We start from the raw sequence: 19,930 nt of genomic DNA, 5'->3' as shown, positions 1-19,930 counted from the left end.
AGCGCTTAGTAAAATATTCATTAGAGTATTTTAGAATTTTGTAGTTTATATATATATATTGAATATCAAAATATGACCAGTCCTAAATAAATCCAAACTACTACAACAAATTCAGAACAAAAAACATAAGTCTACAAAATACTGCAAAAAACACCACTTTTAAATCTGTTTCAGTGAACAATGAATTTCCATATTATGGACAATAAATCAATTCAATTCAATTCAGTTTTGTGCTTCCAAATTTATAAATTATATAGCAAACAAGTATACTCTTTTAGACAAAGGGAGAAAACTAAAATTTGACTATCCTGACCAAATAGACCTTTATTGAGCTCCATCTAAAAACCACACTATGCGAATTTTGGGGTGGTTATGTGGTATGTGGTCTTCTGATTCTTTCAAAACTCATCTCAAAACATTCCTTTTCAAGTCTTGATCGTTTTTCCTGTTTACACGCGCCTTGAGCACTCCACAGAGTGGATTTGGCGCGATATAAGTTACATTTTTATTATTATAATATGTTGATCGTTTCCTTTCTGAATTCTGGGTTTTCGAGCTGTTTACCTCCGTCAGGTATCTACATTTATCGAAACGTTCTGTTTCGGCCTACGAAGAACTATCATAATCACCCCAAAGGCTAAGAAACCTAATTGACGTCTATTATTAATAAGGAATTCCATATACTTATCATGTCATGACTTGCAGAAGGATTTACAACACCGGACTAAGGGAACTTCTTCGAGCGGATTTCCTGACACTGACAGAAATCAGAATTATGTAAGTTTTATTAATGTTTATATTACCATGAATCAATATGTAACTGAAAATAGTTTATAGGCAAATGCGAGTGTGAGATTTGTAAAAAAAAAAGAGAGAATTGTAAATGGCAATAAAACTATGCACAGGGGAAGGTGATTGATATTAAGACGAAGAATGATAATAAAAATAGTAAAACTAAAATTGATAATTATAATAATAATAATAATGCTAATGATGATAGTGATAATGGTGATAATAATAATGATAATAATAATAATAATAATAAAGATTATAATATCTACATCTATTCAACAAAAACTCGTAGATCCTAATCAAATGATTGGCCAACCACGTGTGATTAATTTCATCAGACTATCACACGTTATTTTCTTCATTTCATGAAAAAACGTGCAGTAGTTTCTAGTACTATCCAACGATTTTAAGTACACGATGCATAGCAGGGCGCGTTGAGGTTTGTGTACTTATATCTTGTAGGGGCCCAAACTTGAGTAGCACTGTCCGTAAATGTGTATATAGGTATATAATGCGACTATTTCTGAGTACACGCTAAAGTAAGCCTATTAGACTTTTTATTTATCCCGATTATTTATTCTTCAGTGACAATGACACGAAACAATGAATTAGTTTTACATCAAGTGTGCATGTTTTCATTCGTTCATTAACAATATATCTGCTCTTGTTGAAACTGTTTATGCACCTATAGCCTGACAGCTTCTTACGATATATGCATACAGCCTCAACTCGAGTGTTGATAGATCATAATAATGCATCAATTGTAAACTATATTGCCCGCATATCCATCCCCTGGAAAGATCACGGTGCCTATTATTAATAGTCACGGTGCCCTGGCTTTTACCCTAGTTGCCCATGGGCGCTAGTAACGTTAAGTTAGTAACACGCTCCTCCAGATTCACCCCTGATATCTCATCTTGCTCATTGAAATGCTTACTACTAATAACAATAAAACAAAATAATAATGCACTTTGTAGTGCATCTTCAAAGTTCAACTACGATTTGCAATTATGCTAAACAGAGCAGGTAAGTTTCGAAATATTTTTTTTAGGTATTGAAAGATTGGGTAGAGATTGGAAGAAGCTTTGGTAGAATTTTAGTCCGACCTGTCTTTCACTGAGTAAACGGTTGACCCGACGTAGATTATCTAGATCACCGAATTAAAATCTCTTTTGTTCTGTATATGAAATTTTCTAATCACTTTTTCAGGATATTACAGTACAATAACATATCTCGGATTGAGGATCTTAGTTTCAGCAATTTGAACAAGTTGACCATGCTGTGAGTATGAAAAAAATCATTTGAATAAAGTATGTAATGTATACAATTTAATGGTTTTTATAGAGCACCAATCACCGAGGGAAAATGCTGTTTGGCTAGAATGTAGAAAATCAACCTTAACAAATAAATTGCACTCCATTTAAGGAGTATGAATAAAATAATAGATATTATTAGTAGTAGTAGTAGTAGCTTTATACAGAGAGAATTTATTTTTCATACCTTTTCACATAATACAAACAATGACAGACAATAATAAACGTAATGATATTACAGAAATGAGCATTTAAAGCCCCACTATCCTACTTGTAGCTACTTGCTCCCTCTATATAGAAAACTTCCCCAATCGTTGGTCCCCCATGATCCTCTTTTTCTTATGTTAGTTGAGAATTAAGTTTATGAGATAGCCACCTGTCAGTGACCTCGCTGTGTGGTCTTATCCCTTCTGGCCAAGTAGTATTGACGGTCTTTAAATATCTTTGACATTGTTTTTGGTCATTGTAATGCAAAAGGATTTGGTTACAGGAACCTGAGTCCGACTTTACTTGTGAACGCGTGCGTCAACTAGTCAACTCAACAAGTCCCTTTACTGTTACTTGAAGTCCATTTCAAACTGCAATTATGCCTTTCTATAAGAAATATTTGAAGATCATATTTTGAATACAGTATAGAATTTCTTGCACCGAGAGCAAAACCTTTGCCGTTGATTGAACCACCTAGTAATTGTATTAGTTGTATTAATACATCCTTAGTAACATTTTTAACGGTTCTCTTTTGCCTACAGGGATATATCTTACAATATCATCGGTTCATTGTCGAATAATACCTTTACCGGTTTGAACAGTCTGACAAAAATATAAGTTTTAACAATCAACTTTCTATTCATAAGCTTAGTTTTTTTAAGGCACATATTACATGCGTGCCTTTAAATTTTCCTCTCAATAATTGTACATTAATCAGTTTTTAAATGTTGGAAAACATTTTCTATTTCCAGCAAACGATCACTGTTTAGCGTACTTGAATGGACTAAAAATGGATAATAAAAATATTTAAATTTCGCAATGTCCAGATGTTCGAAATCATATTTGTTAAACGTAAATTCAAGACACGGTCTGAAAGTTCCTGGAATGATCTACATATTTTAATTTGTGATAGGGAACCAATGCGGAAGTAGAACATTTAATAGTCAATTTAAGATTATGGATACAATTCAGGAATTGCGGTGTGCTAAATGTTTATAAATTATATAGCATTTTATCACAAAGCCTACATCTCTTGCTTAGTTTTTTAATTTTATTCGTCACACTCATCCTTGATAATACTTCTACCAAATAAATGACGATATAGATAACGATGGTACATAATGGTTGTACGCATATTCGTGTGCGTGCGTGGGAGTGCATGTGTGGGCACGTGTGTGTGTGTGTGTGCGTGGGAGTGTGTGCGTACGTGTGTGTGTGTGTGTGTGTGTTTAAGTGTATGTTATGAATTCTTCTCTCTTTTGCCTTGCAGGGATTTGTCTCACAATGTTATTAGATCATTGTCAAATGATACCTTAATAGGTTTGACTAGTCTGACAACTATGTGAGTAAAATAATATTTTTTCTATATATATTTAGTGTGTCAATTTAGCAACGGTAATAGCAACTATTGAATCATAACATAACTTTATAAAGAAGTGAGCACTAATTGTAATCATTGTATGATATTCTGTTCTCCATTTTCTACTACTGCCATATGCTAATTACAATTAAGCCTAAATATTCCATGTTTGGAGGATACCATAAATTCTACAATTATAATTTAATGGCAATCAAGTTCGTTATATTTCTCCAATTTAAAAAAAATACATCTATTAAATGGGACGAAACTATGACAGATCTAATTTTCATAATTGACCGATTGTATGTATAATTTTTTATTTTTGCAGAGACCTGTCATACAATAGTATAACACGGATTGAGGATTTCAGTTTCCGTGATTTGAACAAATTGACAACACTGTAAGTGTCCATAATACTTTAAAAGCGTTACGTTCTACTTCGCTTGAGTATGTTTTTATCTAGAATAATCAATAATCAATAATCTCCCTCTCTCTCTCTCTCTCTCTGTCTATCTCTGACTCTCTCTTTTCCTATTCATCTCTCTCTCTCTCTATCTCCCACTATCTCTAGCTGACTCTGTGTTTACCATTCACTGTAAATACATAAAGTTAATTAATTCTACTTTCTCTATCTACAGGTATTTGTCTCGCAATGTGATTGAATCATTGTCGAGTGACACATTTTCCGGTTTGACTAGTCTTACAAAAATGTGAGTTTAATAATTGATAATAATAATACCATTATTAATAATAATATTAACAACGATAATGATGGTCATGAACAAGATAGTGATGATAATATTATCAGTGGTAAAAAATGATAATAAAGATATTAACACTAATTAAACAGACGTTTCAATACAATCTTACAGCACATTGCTGGTCATATCATCTTTTTAATAATGATATTAATATTTTGTCCTCTGTCATATATTAAGGCTGTACACGATTAGTCCGAAAGTACCAGCTTTCACACATTTTACAAACTATGTTTCACTCGTGATTTTTTGTTCTCGTCAATTATAGAAAGAATTTTTGTTGTTATTTTACAATATCATCGGTTCATTGTCGAATAATACCGGTTTGAACAGTCTGTCAGAAATATAAGTTTTAACAATCAACTTTCTACACATAAGCTTAGTTATTTTAAGGCTCATATTACATGCGTGCCTTTAAATTTTCCTTTCTGAATTGTACATTTATCAGTTTTTAAACGTTGGAAAACATTTGCTATTTCCAGCAAACGATCACTGTTTAGCGTAATTGAATGAACTAAAAATGGATAATAAAAATATTTAAATTTCGCAATGTCCAGATGTTCGAAATCATATTTGTTAAACGTAAATTCAAGACACGGTCAGAAAGTTCCTGGAATGATCTACATATTTTAATTTGTGATAGGGAACCAATGCGGGAGTAGAAAATTTAATAGTCAATTTAAGATTATGGATACAATTCAGAAATTGCGGTGTGCTAAATGTTTATAAATTACATCGCATTGTATCACAAAGCCTACATCTCTTGCGTTTTTTAATTTTAATCGTCATACTCATCCTTGATAATACTTCTACCAAATAAATGACGATAGTGATAACGATGGTACATAATGGTTGTACGCATATTCGTGTGCGTGCGTGGGAGTGCATGTGTGTGTGTGTGTTTAAGTGTATGTTATGAACTCTTCTCTCTTTTGCCTTGCAGGGATTTGTCTCACAATGTTATTAGATCATTGTCAAATGATACCTTTATAGGTTTAACTAGTCTGACAACTATGTGAGTAAAATAATATTTTTTCTATATATATTTATTGTGTCAATTTAGCAACGGTAATAGCAACTATTGAATCATAACATAACTTTATAAAGAAGTGAGCACTAATTGTAATCATTGTATGATATTCTGTTCTCCATTTTCTACTACTGCCATATGCTAATTACAATTAAGCCTAAATATTCCATGTTTGGAGGATACCATAAATTCTACAATTATAATTTAACTAGCAGGACCCGCGGAAATCCGCGGGATTCTAGAGGTGGGCGGGGGGGGGGGGTGTAAATAGATATATAGAGACTGTCTAAATTAAAACCACCATGAACTTTATTTGCCATTCAGGCCATTAAAAAAATATACATGTTTAGCGTCCCCGCCCGCTTCCTTTTTGGGGGCCGCCTCCTTTTTTTTTTTTTTTTGAAAGAAAAAAAAACAGCGTCCCCGCCTGCTTCCTTTTTGGGGGGCCGCCTCCTATTTTTTTTTTTTTTTTTTTTTTTTTTTTTTTTTTTTATTTATTTATTTTTTTTTTTGAAAGAAAAAAAACATGAAAAGCACTGCTAAAATGTATTTCTGATTTTAAATAAGAAAAAAAAAATTGTCGGCCGCTATCTTGAAAAATAGCCCGAATGTCAGGGAAAATGTACGGAGCGGCCATTTTGAAAGAAAAAAAATAAGGGCCTCCTCCTTCCCATTTTTCGAAAAAAACAGGATGCTAAAAATGTTGTTTTTTTAATTTGGCCTTATATAAAAATTAAAAAACGATCCAACTGTACCGGTAATTATTCTTTAAGCCACTGGAACTACGTAGAGTTCCGTAGTGTAGCGTACCGACTACGCAGAAATTAGGCTGCGTATTAATGGGAAAATAGTCCCTGCGTAGGTTATGCGTAGGCTGGCGTACAGGTTTGCTTATGGTTGCTTACTGTGTGGAAAGCTTTTACTGCTTTGTCGATCTGGCGTAGGGTAGCGTACTGTTGCGTAGGCATGTAGCGTAGTGTTGCGTAAAAAGGCTGCTTTCTGCGTCAAGTTTCTACGCCGAAAGTACGCAAAAAAAATTAAACATGTTGAATTGTTTTCTTTCATCTTGCGTACCCCTTTTCGTTCCTCAGCATGTAGTAACGTAGGCCAGCGTAGTTTGTACGCAACACTACGCAACTCTACGTATTGACCCCACGCCAATTAGTGACCCGCAAGTGTCACAAATAAAGTATTAAAAATATGCTCATCTGACCCTAATTAAACACCTAAACCCCCCGAGCTTTCGGGGGTTTATGGACCATTGAAACCCGTGGACCCCACGCCTATATTATATATACACTCAACTCGCTGCGATCTGATCTCGATCTCCCACCCCCCAACTTTGAAGAACGTAACCCCCGAGCTTTTGGGGGTTTATGGCCCCTTGAAACCCGTGGACCCCACGCCTATATTATATATACACTCAACTCAGGACCCGCGGAAATCCGAGGGATTCTAGAGGGGGGCGCAGGCAAAAAATTAAGTTTTTCATTTCGGGGGCTCCATTTCAAATTTTTGGGAAATTTTCGGGGACTACTTTTTCCAACTTTCGGGGGCTCTTTTTTCTGGGGCTACTTTTTCATTAATTCATAAAAGGATAGGCCTACACTTTGTTAAGATTTGTTTAGTAGGCTCAGGACAGGTTTCAGGCTTCCTATACTTCATAATTGCCTATTTAAAAAAAAACATTTTTCTAGTTCAATAACTAAGTTTTCATGCATTGATTTGATGCAAGAACTGTAACATAATAGACCCTAGATTGTGATTATTTCTGACCATAAATTTCGATAATTATTTTTCAAAGTAAAATTTTCACAAGAAAATCAGACAGTCGTTTAAAAACGTAGACATTAGTAATACTTTTACTAATTCTAAGCTCAGGTTTCGTAAATCTATTCACGAAACTATATTGAAATCGCGGCAATAATGATGCAAACCAACAGATAACAATTTCAAAGTGTCAAATCTCTTCGACTCGAACTCAGCTCAGCTGAACTCACACACACACACACACAGCGTAACTCCAGAAAGCTCGAACACCGGCGCCGCAGGCCTCGGACGCCTGCGGTGCGCGGAGCCGGTGTTGGAGCTTGCTGGAGTTAACTGCAGCTCACACACACTGCACAGCAGCACTGCACTGACTGAAGGCAGCTTGCGACTGAATTGTCAGTCCAATGGTTTTCTTGTGAAAACATTCCTTTAGAAAATGATAATCAAAATTTAGTAGCATGGCCGTAATAATCACAAAATAAGCTTTCATTTCATACCTCCATTCATGAAAACTATATAAAAATCGCGGCAATAATGATGGAAATAGGTCCCTAAGTTTGGACGTGGACGGGAAGCTTCGTGTGTATCTCTGTGGCTTGTGCAGCTACTATACAAAGGATATCCTATAGAAAGATGCTTTACTCGGGTAAGCCCGACCCTGTGCGTCGTGCATTTAATACGCAACTTAATGTGAGTGGATAGTCATCGGTCGTGTGTCTACGGATGTAATGTTGAATATCCATGAGGTATCTCTGTCGTCACGCATATCCTGCATTATGCATATCGCGTCTGTTTTCGCCCTGGACGTCGACACGGAGGAGGACCTCGGGCGGAGTATAGCCAATTCCACAGAGTAGACTCTCCCGCGGACGATGGCACAGGGCACGGGTACCCCGAGGGGAGGGTTCAGGAGGAGATAGCTGCACCAACTTCGGTCGGCGATCTCATTAAAAAACAATAGAATACAAAGGCTGGCGGAGACGTCGCGCCCCCCGCGGAGCCTTAGCGTATTATTATTATAGATGGCAATCAAGTTCGTTATATTTCTCCAATTTAAAAAAATACATCTATTAAATGGGACGAAACTATGACAGATCTAATTTTCATAATTGACAGATTGTATGTATATTTTTTTATTTTTGCAGAGACCTGTCATACAATAGTATAACACGGATTGAGGATTTCAGTTTCCGTGATTTAAACAAATTGACATCACTGTAAGTGTCCATAATGCTTTAAAAGCGTTACGTTCTACTTCGCTTGAGTATGTTTTTATCAAGAATAATCATGATAATTATCGGTGAATGACAAATTTACAAACTATTCAAATTGAATGCGTCGTCGATCTTATTCGCTGTATATCTACTTTAATGCTATTATATTAAATGATATTGAAGGGTAGATAAGTTACCACGGATAATGATAGTATATAATAGCAAAAATTATAATAAATAATAGTAATAATAATATATGAACATAATATACACTGTTAGTCATAATGGTGGAATAATTATTTTTACCTCAATTTATTGAATCATTTTGGCAATGATTTATTCCTAATAGATCTAGATAATAGTATACATTCTTAGATTTTATTGAATGACAATTGGGGAGTGTTTGTTTTGCGTGACTGCTAAAGCATGTGTGTGCTACTATGCTAATCAACTAGGGGACCTACGTCCTTAAGTCATAACTGACAGTAATGGGGATTAATGCCTCATAAAAGTGCACTAATATAGCATATCGACACGGTTTTGATCCTGGGGGCTCACAGTAACGAGGCCATTGCTTAGCCAATAAATCATGACTGTACGCAGCGGGTGCTAGGGTACGTCGACGCCCCCACAAAAACAAAAAAACAAAGAAAATGCAATACATTTTCAATAATTCATTGTATTTTGCCCCGACCCCAACATAATTTGTTTTCTTCTATGTGGGCATGCCTTGAACCATAATGCATGGCCCTACAGAGGAATTTTTCCTGTTAGGGACTGGGGGAAAATGCAATGAGTTATTGAAAATTTATTGCATTTTCTTTGTTTTTTTTTTGTTTTTGTGGGGGCGTCGACGTACCCTAGCGCCCGCTGCGTACAGTCATTTGATTCATTCATTGGCTAAGCAATGGCCTCGTTACTGTGAGCCCCCAGGAACAAAACCGTGTCGATGTGCTATATTAGTGCCCTTTTTATTTTCCTCTTCATCTCTCTCTCTATCTCCCACTATCCCTAGCTGACTCTGTGTTTACCATTCACTGTAAATACATAAAGTTAATTAATTCTCCTTTCTCTATCTACAGGTATTTGTCTCGCAATGTGATTGAATCATTGTCGAGTGACACATTTTCCGGTTTGACTAGTCTTACAGAAATGTGAGTTTAATAATTGATAATAATAATACCATTATTAATAATAATATTAACAACGATAATGATGGTCATGAACAAGATAGTGATGATAATATTATCAGTGGTAAAAAATGATAATAATGATATTAACACTAATTAAACAGACGTTTCAATACAATCTTGCAGCACATTGCTGTTCATATCATCTTTTTAATAATGATATTAATATTTTGTCCATTGTAATATTTTAAGGCTGTACACGATTAGTCCGAAAGTACCAGCTTTCACACATTTTACAAACTATGTTTCACTCGTGATTTTTTGTTCTCGTCAATTTCAGAAAGAATTTTTGTTGTTATTTTAAGAAAAGGGATTTTTCATATCGCTAAGTTATAATTTTACCTAATTAATTGTGGTTTTCTGAACGTGGGGAAAATCATATTCCTTTTTGTATACATTACATTTTTTCTTTTTTTTTCTCCGAATAACGTTAAAGTCCTATACAGTCAAACCTGTTAATTAAGACCATACAAGGGAAACACAAAAATGTATCCACTGTAGACAGAACGCCTTTATAGAGTGGTAGCCACTAAGACTGATTTAACTGCACTGATGTACGTTTTGTTTTGTTTTGTTTTTATCTAGAGACCTGAGGTTCAACAGAATTGCGGTTTTACCAGCGCGCGTTTTCAAAGCTTTTCACTTGGAAGACCTGTGAGTAAAGTAATCTAGCCCTCCCTGTCTCCCCCCCCCCCCCCCCTCACGAAAAAAATAAATGGGTAGATATTCTACAATGAGCCTTGTCGTGACTTTTAATTTTTTTTTTTTAAATCGAATCATCTTAAGAGAGTTGGGGAAAGTTTTACCCCTATCGGGTAAACAAACCGGAATATTCGTGTTTGTTTCCAACAGAGGCTAAAGTAAGAACAGTCGCCTAATATTATTTATTTATCTAGAGTAATCATAACGAAATATTTTCAGACTTCCATAAAATATTAACTGTGCCTTTTTAATACACTTCTTCATCTACGTTTTTCACTATTTCTATTGCGCTGAAGTTCCTTGTTTTGTTTTATTGATACTGTTTTCAGTTTCAATCTTCAATTTATATATGTTTCCAACAAAACATTACAAATCAATTATAAATATTTACAACAATTTAGGAATACATATTGGAAACAGAGGGGTCCACTAAAAAGCAATACTTGTACAAGTGTGCATAAACGCTGTATGTGTACATTTTATATGATATTTGACGTGACCGATTGTGCATACTATCGCTACGCTTTTTAGGGAATAAAAGACATATAATACTCAACTTTGATTTAAACACAGCGTGGCGTGATAAGCCTTTCTTAATTTCCCTTTATTAAAACTTGACTATTTTTTTTTTAATTGGTGATTTTCCTATGTGAACTTACTAATTATCTTTCTTTTCTGCTTTTCTTTTGTAAGGCTTTAAAAAAAAATTGTTATATATGTTTTTGTTTCATATATCTTTGTTTTTTTTTAAATTTTCTTTTTTAAAATATTTTTTAAAATTTTTAGATATTGCTTTATTGTCTAAAATAAAATCTCTCGTTGTTTTACAATTCAACTTTGAGTTTTTAATTGTCTGCTTTGATTTTTGTAATTTTAGACTTATTGATCACGCGGGAATCATAGAACTGGAACCGGGATGCTTTCAAGGATTGGAGGCCCTTCAAAATTTGTAAGAAAGATACTACTATCACTGTATATTGTACAAGGTTTTCGGCGGGTGTTCCACATCGACAGTACTGCCCTTGTGCAGATAAAAGTCGTCCATACTAAACTATAAAACCCATTAAAGGTAAAGACCAGTTATGGTCATGCGATTGCATTGTGAAAGAAACGTTGTGGAATCGATCAGAAAAGGTTGATCATCTAGCATATAAGTATTGGTGTGTACTGCAAGGTTCTGGAATCATCAAAATGATAAGAAATATGGCCCAGTCTTCGTAAAGTTACAAGCACTGTACACAGAAAGATGTATATGGGACTATACGCACACATGCGCGACACGTGCGTTTATCTCTCACAGACCATGTAGATAAACTAATTTATCCAATATATCAGTTAGTAGGCGGTTTCCCGGCAAAATTTGTATCATGTATTAGTCAAAACATATTCTTTCACATGATTGGTAATAAGAGCTTCCATTTCATTTTTTGAATATGGGGCGTTTCCAATACTGGTCTTTACCTTTAAGACGACTGCTGGACAAGTGTTCGTGAAAGTTTCGTAATAATTATTCATTTCATTCATTCTTTCCTTCTTTCATTTTTGCATTTTCTTTCTTATGTAAATGTACCGATTCTTTGTCATGATGTAATGTGTTCCTAATATTTTGAAGCGCCTTGAGCATTTAATTAAAATGGATAATGGCGCTATATGAATCTCATGTATTATTATTATTATTATTATTTAATGCCCAGCCATTCTATGACACACAGGTGTAAGTATTATTTTCAAGAGGTGAAACACCATGTAGGCTTATTCATGAATAATGTCTATCCCTTTTGTCTGGATCATTTTATAAATACACAACGTAAAAAGTATCCTTATTTAGATATTCAGGGGTCATTTGTACAAGTGCCAGCTCGGGAGTGGCTTTTTTTTCTCGTAACAGGGATCATCGACTATTTTGTCCGTATTCTACTTATTTAGTTAAACACCAGGCTTGGTCTATGCCAATGTTTAAGAAAGGGACAACTTAGACCTCAGACGAAATTCCTTTGTTAAACTCGATTTTAACTATAGGTCACGTTTTGTCATCCACCCTCTCCACCCGGGGCTATAACGCTGTCAAGCAAGCGCTTTTTGTAATAGCCCTTTTTCTGCAGGAGAATATTATTCTGCTTCCTTGTACACCGCTTCTATTTGCATAAAACTTCTTGTCGTAAAACAGGGTACTGTATAGAAATAGCATCACTTCACTGCCGTCTGGAGTATTTAGAGGACTTGAGAGTATCATCTACCTGTAAGTATTGCTACACCCAGCAAGGCTATTGTCTTTTTCTGCTATATGTCGATCTCACATACCTTCTAATCTTTGGAGAGTGGAAGGTCACCGAGACCGAAACGTAGTGAAAAAAGGTGGAGGGTTAATTTCAGTCTTCGGACCTCAGACTCATGGGCCACCAGTCTCATGAATCATTGATATGTTGGGCTATTGGTTTCATGCTCCATGCATCACATGGGTGCCGGTCTCGTTCGAATTTAGTTTTGTGGGAATGGGGTCCCATGGCCCTTTCATTTACTGCACCTGCTGTCACGTGGGCCTTGGGTCTCGCGGGACTAATTTGGTATATTGGGCCTATAGTGTTATGGGCTTTTGACCTAATGGGCCCTATGTTTCATGGACGTCCATAATCATGAGCGCCTTGTCTTATGAACCTTTAATCTTGTGGACTTTTTGTCTCATAATCGAGCATTTAGTCCATATTAACCATTCGACCAAAATAGCAAATAAACTAGGACAAAAACTAAAACAGAAGATAAGAAGCGAAAAATTATTGATAATGATTTTATTTAATTCTGAATCATTACTCATAATGATTTAATTACTTATAAAATGGACTTTACAATTCTGACACGTACATTTTTTGAAAAATACCGTATCTAAAAAAAATAAAAAATAAAAAGAAATGTTGAATTGCCCCCGCAAAGATGTGAAAAACGATGTCGCATAATGCTGTCAATAATCTTCTTATCTTTTTTTTCCACAGACATCTTTTTGATAACAAAATCTCCAATATTGATGTTGATGTTTTCAAAGGACTTAATACTCTGGAGTTTCTGTAAGTATATTTCATGTTGATTCGACACTTCAAAGAGAAAATATATTGTTGATCCACCATTGTGCCACCAAAAGCCTTACAAATATATCGTTTAAAGAAGATATCGAAACCACCCTATTCTGCTGTAGCGAATAGATGTTTTTGAAAACACTGGTACTCAGTCGGTCACAGTAAATGTCCATGATACCCAGATAACTACGTAACCCCTTATTTAATTATTCCTAGGTAAGTGACAGGGGAATAGTTGTCCTCGGGGAGTCGTCTTGATACCTTAGTCATACCGACAAGACCGACAACAAACCGACCGAAAATATTACTTGACGTCTATGGCCAATAATCGGTCGGTTTGGAGTCGGTCTGAAGTCGGTTTGGCGGTGTGACTGAGGTATGACATGTTAAAAAAATACATATATTCCCGCCGTATGCAGTATGACGTATTGGTGTACTTTAAATGCTTTTATGATACTAAATAATGAAATACTGTTACCCTTTGTCTTTCATCAATAATGTCAGTTATTTTAGCTATTTTACATCTATCAAGCTGCTGCATGTATTCTGACCTTTCTCGTCCCTTCACAGTGACCTGACAAATAATTCAATCATAGAATTGAGGAAGGGATTGTTTGAAGATCAATCGAATCTTACCTGGGTGTAAGTTGATTTAATATTTTACTCCTCATTTCTTCCTACTCCAGCACGAATTATGTTTTTTTAATAGGAATTCACTGCTAGAATATGAAATGATTATTATTTGAATTATTCTTTCGACAGGACACTTTGTGGGCAATGTCCACAGCAGATGTTTTCAATATTGCACTTGCGATATAAGAAGACAAAAAATAAAAATGCGTGAGTTATCAATGATCTAGAAAGAGTGTTGACCACAGAGAATTTGAAAGAATGTAACATTCCAAGTGATGATGACGTGACGATGATGTTGATGTTGAGAATGATGATAACGATAATGATTATGATATTGCTTCTCAAAAAGTTTATTGTAGTGACGTAGCAATACGTGAGATAGTAAAATGATTTAATCCAGTCTATTTTTGCACCTTTTCTCTTTCAGGTCTTTCTCTGACAACCCGCTGGAATACATCGAACCAGGGACTTTCCAGAATCTGAGTCGGCTAGAATATCTGTAAGTTTGTGAGCTAAGCACTGCTAGTTCGAAATACTATACAGATATTGACTATTCGGATGCGTAATATCATACATTATTTACTTTGAGTGGCACGGCTAAAACTATTGCCCAATGTCATTTCGACTCAGTAGAGGGGCATAGTGCAGTCCCCACATTACCAAGGAGCTAGTTTTACTCGCCCGAAAAATAAGCAGTCAGTATTTGTTTCATATACCGCATCCCCATGAAAATTCTTGTAAACAGATATTTTAACAAAATATGCCTGTCATAATGTATTTATTTGTCTAGTCTAGGAAAACTAACTCGTCTAATAGCATTATCATATACATATAGAGCAGCTGAAAGACTAGCTAAAGTTTGTAATGTTAAGAGTTTATCCCCTGCACGTCAATTATTACATTGATAAGTTCTTTGGAACTTGTACACATAATGTCCAACAATCTAATCAATTTGCTTGTTGTAGCCAATCGTGAAAAACTAGCATCAATCTGATGATGAGGTTATAATGATTGCTTCTTGTATAGTGCCTTACACAGTAGCGTACGCAAGATTTTTTTCAAGGGGGGGGGGGGTTAACATTTCTAAATCGGGCCGAAAATTTCGCAACGACTCAGCGAGCCGCTGAGTAAGCGGGGGGGGGGGGTCTCGAAATTTGACATTTTGATCCGTTGGGGGGGGGGTGAGGTCACCTTTTTTAGGTCAGCCATTGGCATAATTTTTTTGGTTTAAATTACAAAAAACATTAACAAAAACTGATGGGGGGTTCAACCCCCCCCCCCCCCCCTGCCTACGCGCCTGGCCTTACACTGTGGGAAGGTTGGGTAATATTTTCCAACACTTTGCCAATAGTCAACCCAACCATCTATTGGGCAATATTTTCGTATTTTGCCCAACAGTTGGTCAAGATTTTCCCAACAAGTGGGCTACCGTAGTCGGGCAGTTGAAAGGTCATATCTTTGCCCAAGTTTTGGTCAACATACGAAAAAATTATGCATGTGTGAAGTAGGGTAGTTACGTTTACCAATACCACTGGGCAAAATATTGCCCAACAGATGGTTGACTTGACTATTGGCACAACGTTGGGCAAAGTGTTGAAAAAATATTGCCCTACATTTTCATAGTGTATTATGAAGCTTATGTAGCGCCATGTTAGGCGTTAATAGCGCTCGCTCTTAATTGTCTCACAAAATTATATTGTCGTTTATTGTTTTTTCTCTCTCTCTCTTTCCCTCTCCATAGAAACATGGTGAATGTCCAACTGACAAATCTCGAACCAGATACCTTCAAAGGGATTACCTCCCTCGAAGGCTTGTAAGTTACGACTTCTTTATTAATGACATTTACATGTATAAATCTGACGTAATCCCGATTATTCATACCGCGAACTCCCCTCTGGTAATGGGCCCGTGTTCAATATATTTCTAATCGTACTCTAAACACGTTAAGCACTTCGTTTAGGCTTAATCAACAGATAAGAGCCAAATTGGTTTACTGCAGCTCAATTTGTCTATGCAATTTGCGTGTTCAAGAAATAAAAACCGCACAGGGCGAAAATTATACACAAATTTATGATGGGGGGGGGGGGGCGTGTCCGGACACTTACTAGATTTAATGCTACGTTTACACTATGTCCCCGGCGGCCACGGCAATAACGTTTCAGGCCACCGTGGATAAAACGGGATAGACGTGAGACAACGCGGGGGGGGGATGGGCAAACGTGACAGGCCTGATTGCCTTTGATGCCGGGCCAGATTTTTAAACTGTCAAAATAATTGCCACGGCAGTCACGGTGCGGATGAGAAACCTAGTAGGCCGTAGTAAAACAGGGTGAACGCAACAAAACGAGACAGTACGTATAGGCCGTAACACAACTTGGAGGCGATTCGTAGTGGGACGGTTTAGGGGCCCGGCGCGCTAAGGCGCATTGCCTTCTTCTACGGTCTGACACAACGCACTGATCTCAGGATACAATGAATGCTATTGTTGTTGTTGTTGATTTTAATGGCGTTTTCCATCGTTGTTGGATGATTTTTGCCATATTGCTTGGAAGGCCCTTTTTTATACCGTGGGCACAAACCTACTTCAAAGCTTTCCGGCGTCCACGTTTCATCCGTAGAAAGCCTTGACAGCACGTGACAAACGTGTCAGACCCCATCAAAACGTGACGGGCCGGCAGGGAACGTACTGACATCAGTGGGAGACTGCAGGCCGAACCACAATGTGCCTTCGGGAACATAATATGAACCTTGCATACAGGATTCTGCATTTTCTTTTCCAAGAAATCTTTCTCCAACCACAATTTCCAATTTTACAATCATGATGTAAAATATTGTGCTATTCTTAATTTCACAAGTTAATAACACTGGATTCTATTTTGAACAAAGTTGACGGAAACTTTGATTCTTTAAGTACACCATCAATCAGAACCCTTTAAGGAATTCCCTCCTTGCTCTGGCATATAGCCGTCCTAACAAATGACTCCATCAGAAACATTGTTTATTGCAAATATCTGTGTACATCTTTCAGGTCGACTGATGACTACAGGCTTTGCTGTTTGTTCGACGAGACAGATCTGTGCACCATTGCTTCCTCGAACTTTCTGGACTCCTGCTCCCGTCTCATGCCAAACACAATCTTAAGGGTAGCACTGTGGGTCATAGGGTTTGGCGCCCTCATCGGCAATACCATAGTTCTTGTCTTTCGGTGTCGTACCGATCATTCAGTCAGCGCAAAGACTCAGGGACTGTTCATCTCCAACCTTGCCATAGCGGATTTTCTGATGGGAATCTACATGCTTATAATATCGTCAGCAGATGTGTACTATGGAGAGTATTTCTACCTCTACGCAGAGCAATGGCGTGGATCGGTCACTTGCAAAGTTGCAGGATTCATCGCTTTTCTATCCAGCGAAACGTCCGTATTCATACTTGCGATCATTACGATAGATCGAGTTCTTTGCGTCGTGTTCCCCTTCGGTAAACTGAAGTTTCGGGCTACTTCTGCTCGCGTTGGTGTAGCGCTGATATGGGCCATTGCGTTTGTAGTGAGCATTGTTCCTTTGATTGTTAGCTCCTATATCAGCGGTTTTTATGGCCTGTCAGATGTTTGTGTTGGACTCCCCCTCAATGTTGAGTCTACAGAGACAGGAGAATTAGTATTTAATATCGAGAGAAGGGTGTGGGAATACCTCCAATATGAAACGACTAAGCGACCAAGTTGGGTGTACTCGATCGCCATCTTTCTCGGTGTGAATTTCTTGATCTTCATCCTCATTCTGCTCTCCTATGTCGTCATATTCGTTCACGTTCGCAAGTCGGCACGCAGTGTGGCCAATCCGGCAAGCGGTTCGGTTAGCAGTGACCGCGCCCGGGAAGTGAAGCTGGCAACACGCATGTCTATCATTGTCCTGACGGATTTCTTTTGCTGGATGCCGGTGATCATCATGGGTATCCTTTCGCAAACAGGTGCTGTCACCCTCCCGGTATCCCTCTACGCATGGAGCGTTGTCTTTATCTTGCCTATCAACGCAACCATCAATCCATATCTCTATACCTTCATTGCAATATGTGGTGGTTCAAAGACGAGATCTACCTCAAACCCTACGCAAAAGACCACGGTGTCTGAAACACGAGCATGATGTAGAAGTATTCAAAGTGATGGTTTAAAATCTACCACAAACCCTGCTCTAAAGATCCGTTCCCTAAATAACATATCTGAGACGCGAACATGAAGTAGGAATATACTATCTTAATATGTCGTCTCAAAGATGAATCTACCTTAAACTCTACTTTGAACACCCGTTATACATGTACATGACCACCATATCTAATACACGAGCATGCTGTAGAGATGTTCTCCTTATAACAAAATAAATAGATAATGGACCGGGGAAAAAAAAAATCGACGGTGATTTGTTTACAGTATTCCTCAAGTAGTATCTGACTGACAATTACTCAATGATGAATTTAGTTGATAAATATAGTTAAACAGTTTTATTTAGATTGTTCAAATCATCTGGTTATAACCTCCCTAATATTAGAATGGCGACACGATTATTTGACTCATTTGTAAGACCGATATTTGTAGATGGATCAGAGATGTGGGGCGCTTTTACTGTTAATTTTGAAAAGTTAGCGAAAGCTGTAAATGGGATCTCCAAAAATGTGTATGGCATAAAGAGTGATAACTTCTAATGGTTAAGAAATGTGTTGCAGGGGCTGTTTTACTGTGTTACTTTTTGTTTTTCCCCTTTTTTATCCTTCTTTCCCCCCCCCCCCCCTTTTTTTTTTCCTTTTTTTTTTCCTTTTCCCCCTTTTTTTTTCTTTACTTGGCCGCCCAAGGGAGGGGGGGGGGGGTTAAACCGCCGAACCCCCTCCTAGATCCGCCCCTGTGTTGGGTGTCAATAAGAAAAGATTTTAGCCGAAGTGGAAGCATACTCTTGATTATGATTACACAAATCTGCCAAAACTTAGGAAAGTATTATGCACAATGAGAAACATAAATACTGATTTATTATTATATCACGCTTTTCAAGAAAACAAAAGAAAGGTTGAAAAAGAAATTCTAATATTCAAATGATTATATTTCACATGAAATTGCAATGTTATTTGCAATATATTATAAGTATATTACAAAAATATACAATGATAAACGAGACAAATATAATAGTAATGACACGAGAAAATAGGAACTACATAGAAGTAGAGCTTGTTGAAGTATGAGTTCCTCAAATGCTGTTTTACAGTACGTCTTGAAAACAAAGTATACATAGAAAATCAAGACGTAACAAATATGTAACACTCAAGAAATTATAAGATTAGGGAAGGGGATTTTATTTTTAAATGGGGAAAATAGATAAAGGCAAAAAGGAAAGAAAGATGGAAAAAGGAAAATGAATGATTGCAAAAGTTCTAGAAACAGAAGTTTGGATCAGCAGAATGAGGGAGAAAGAGATTGAGTCGGAAGTCACACTAACCGAGATTCATGCATATACAGACGTGTCAACAATGTAAACAATCCAGCTGACCGGTGACGACACATACATTCATGCATATGTGTTTAAACATTTAATTTTCCGTTTTTTGTATAAATATGTACAGACTGGTACTTTATTTAAGAGATAGGTCCATGTCATTGCAAAATACTGTACCGGTGTAAATAATTTTTTTTTTTTTGTGTGTGTAAAGGTTCGACTGTCTATAGTGGGTATATATCTCTTTATTTTTTTGTTGTTGAAAAATGGAGGAAATCGAGAGAGGTAACTCCTAAAGTCTTACAGGAATTTCCCCATGCTTTGGCTTTTTTCATGGAAAAGAGTACGTCATCACAATTTTTGTTTAAAGAGGTAAATATATGGGTTTAAGTGGGATGACTATTTCGGAAATAATATAT

The 19,930-nt window shown here is 36.6% G+C and overlaps 1 protein-coding gene across 8 annotated transcripts in view; it reads left to right on the top strand.

The window, feature by feature from the left end:
* Window positions 1-18,432, top strand: part of LOC594248 (relaxin receptor 2) — a 45,430-nt gene extending 26,998 nt beyond the window's left edge. For 2 of the 8 annotated variants that reach the window (XM_030991735.1, XM_030991742.1), the window contains 16 exons: window positions 706-777; window positions 2,002-2,073; window positions 3,583-3,654; window positions 4,001-4,072; window positions 4,311-4,382; window positions 5,374-5,445; window positions 8,376-8,447; window positions 9,527-9,598; window positions 10,220-10,288; window positions 11,214-11,285; window positions 12,504-12,575; window positions 13,324-13,395; window positions 13,975-14,046; window positions 14,465-14,536; window positions 15,779-15,850; window positions 17,066-18,432. In XM_030991735.1, coding sequence (XP_030847595.1) covers window positions 706-777; window positions 2,002-2,073; window positions 3,583-3,654; window positions 4,001-4,072; window positions 4,311-4,382; window positions 5,374-5,445; window positions 8,376-8,447; window positions 9,527-9,598; window positions 10,220-10,288; window positions 11,214-11,285; window positions 12,504-12,575; window positions 13,324-13,395; window positions 13,975-14,046; window positions 14,465-14,536; window positions 15,779-15,850; window positions 17,066-18,176 — 2,188 coding nt within the window. In that variant the 3' untranslated portion in view covers window positions 18,177-18,432. Of the gene's footprint in view, window positions 1-705; window positions 778-1,063; window positions 1,819-2,001; window positions 2,074-3,582; window positions 3,655-4,000; window positions 4,073-4,310; window positions 4,383-5,373; window positions 5,446-8,375; window positions 8,448-9,526; window positions 9,599-10,219; window positions 10,289-11,213; window positions 11,286-12,503; window positions 12,576-13,323; window positions 13,396-13,974; window positions 14,047-14,464; window positions 14,537-15,778; window positions 15,851-17,065 lie in introns of those variants that run through there. The other 6 variants (XM_030991743.1, XM_030991739.1, XM_030991738.1 and 3 more) reach the window with 6 other exon arrangements.
* Window positions 18,433-19,930: the final 1,498 nt, after the last annotated feature.

This window comes from Strongylocentrotus purpuratus, unplaced genomic scaffold, assembly GCF_000002235.5.
Source record: "Strongylocentrotus purpuratus isolate Spur 01 unplaced genomic scaffold, Spur_5.0 spur5_scaffold_2, whole genome shotgun sequence".
Taxonomy (NCBI): domain Eukaryota; kingdom Metazoa; phylum Echinodermata; class Echinoidea; order Camarodonta; family Strongylocentrotidae; genus Strongylocentrotus; species Strongylocentrotus purpuratus.
This window is presented reverse-complemented; position numbering and strand designations above follow the sequence as displayed.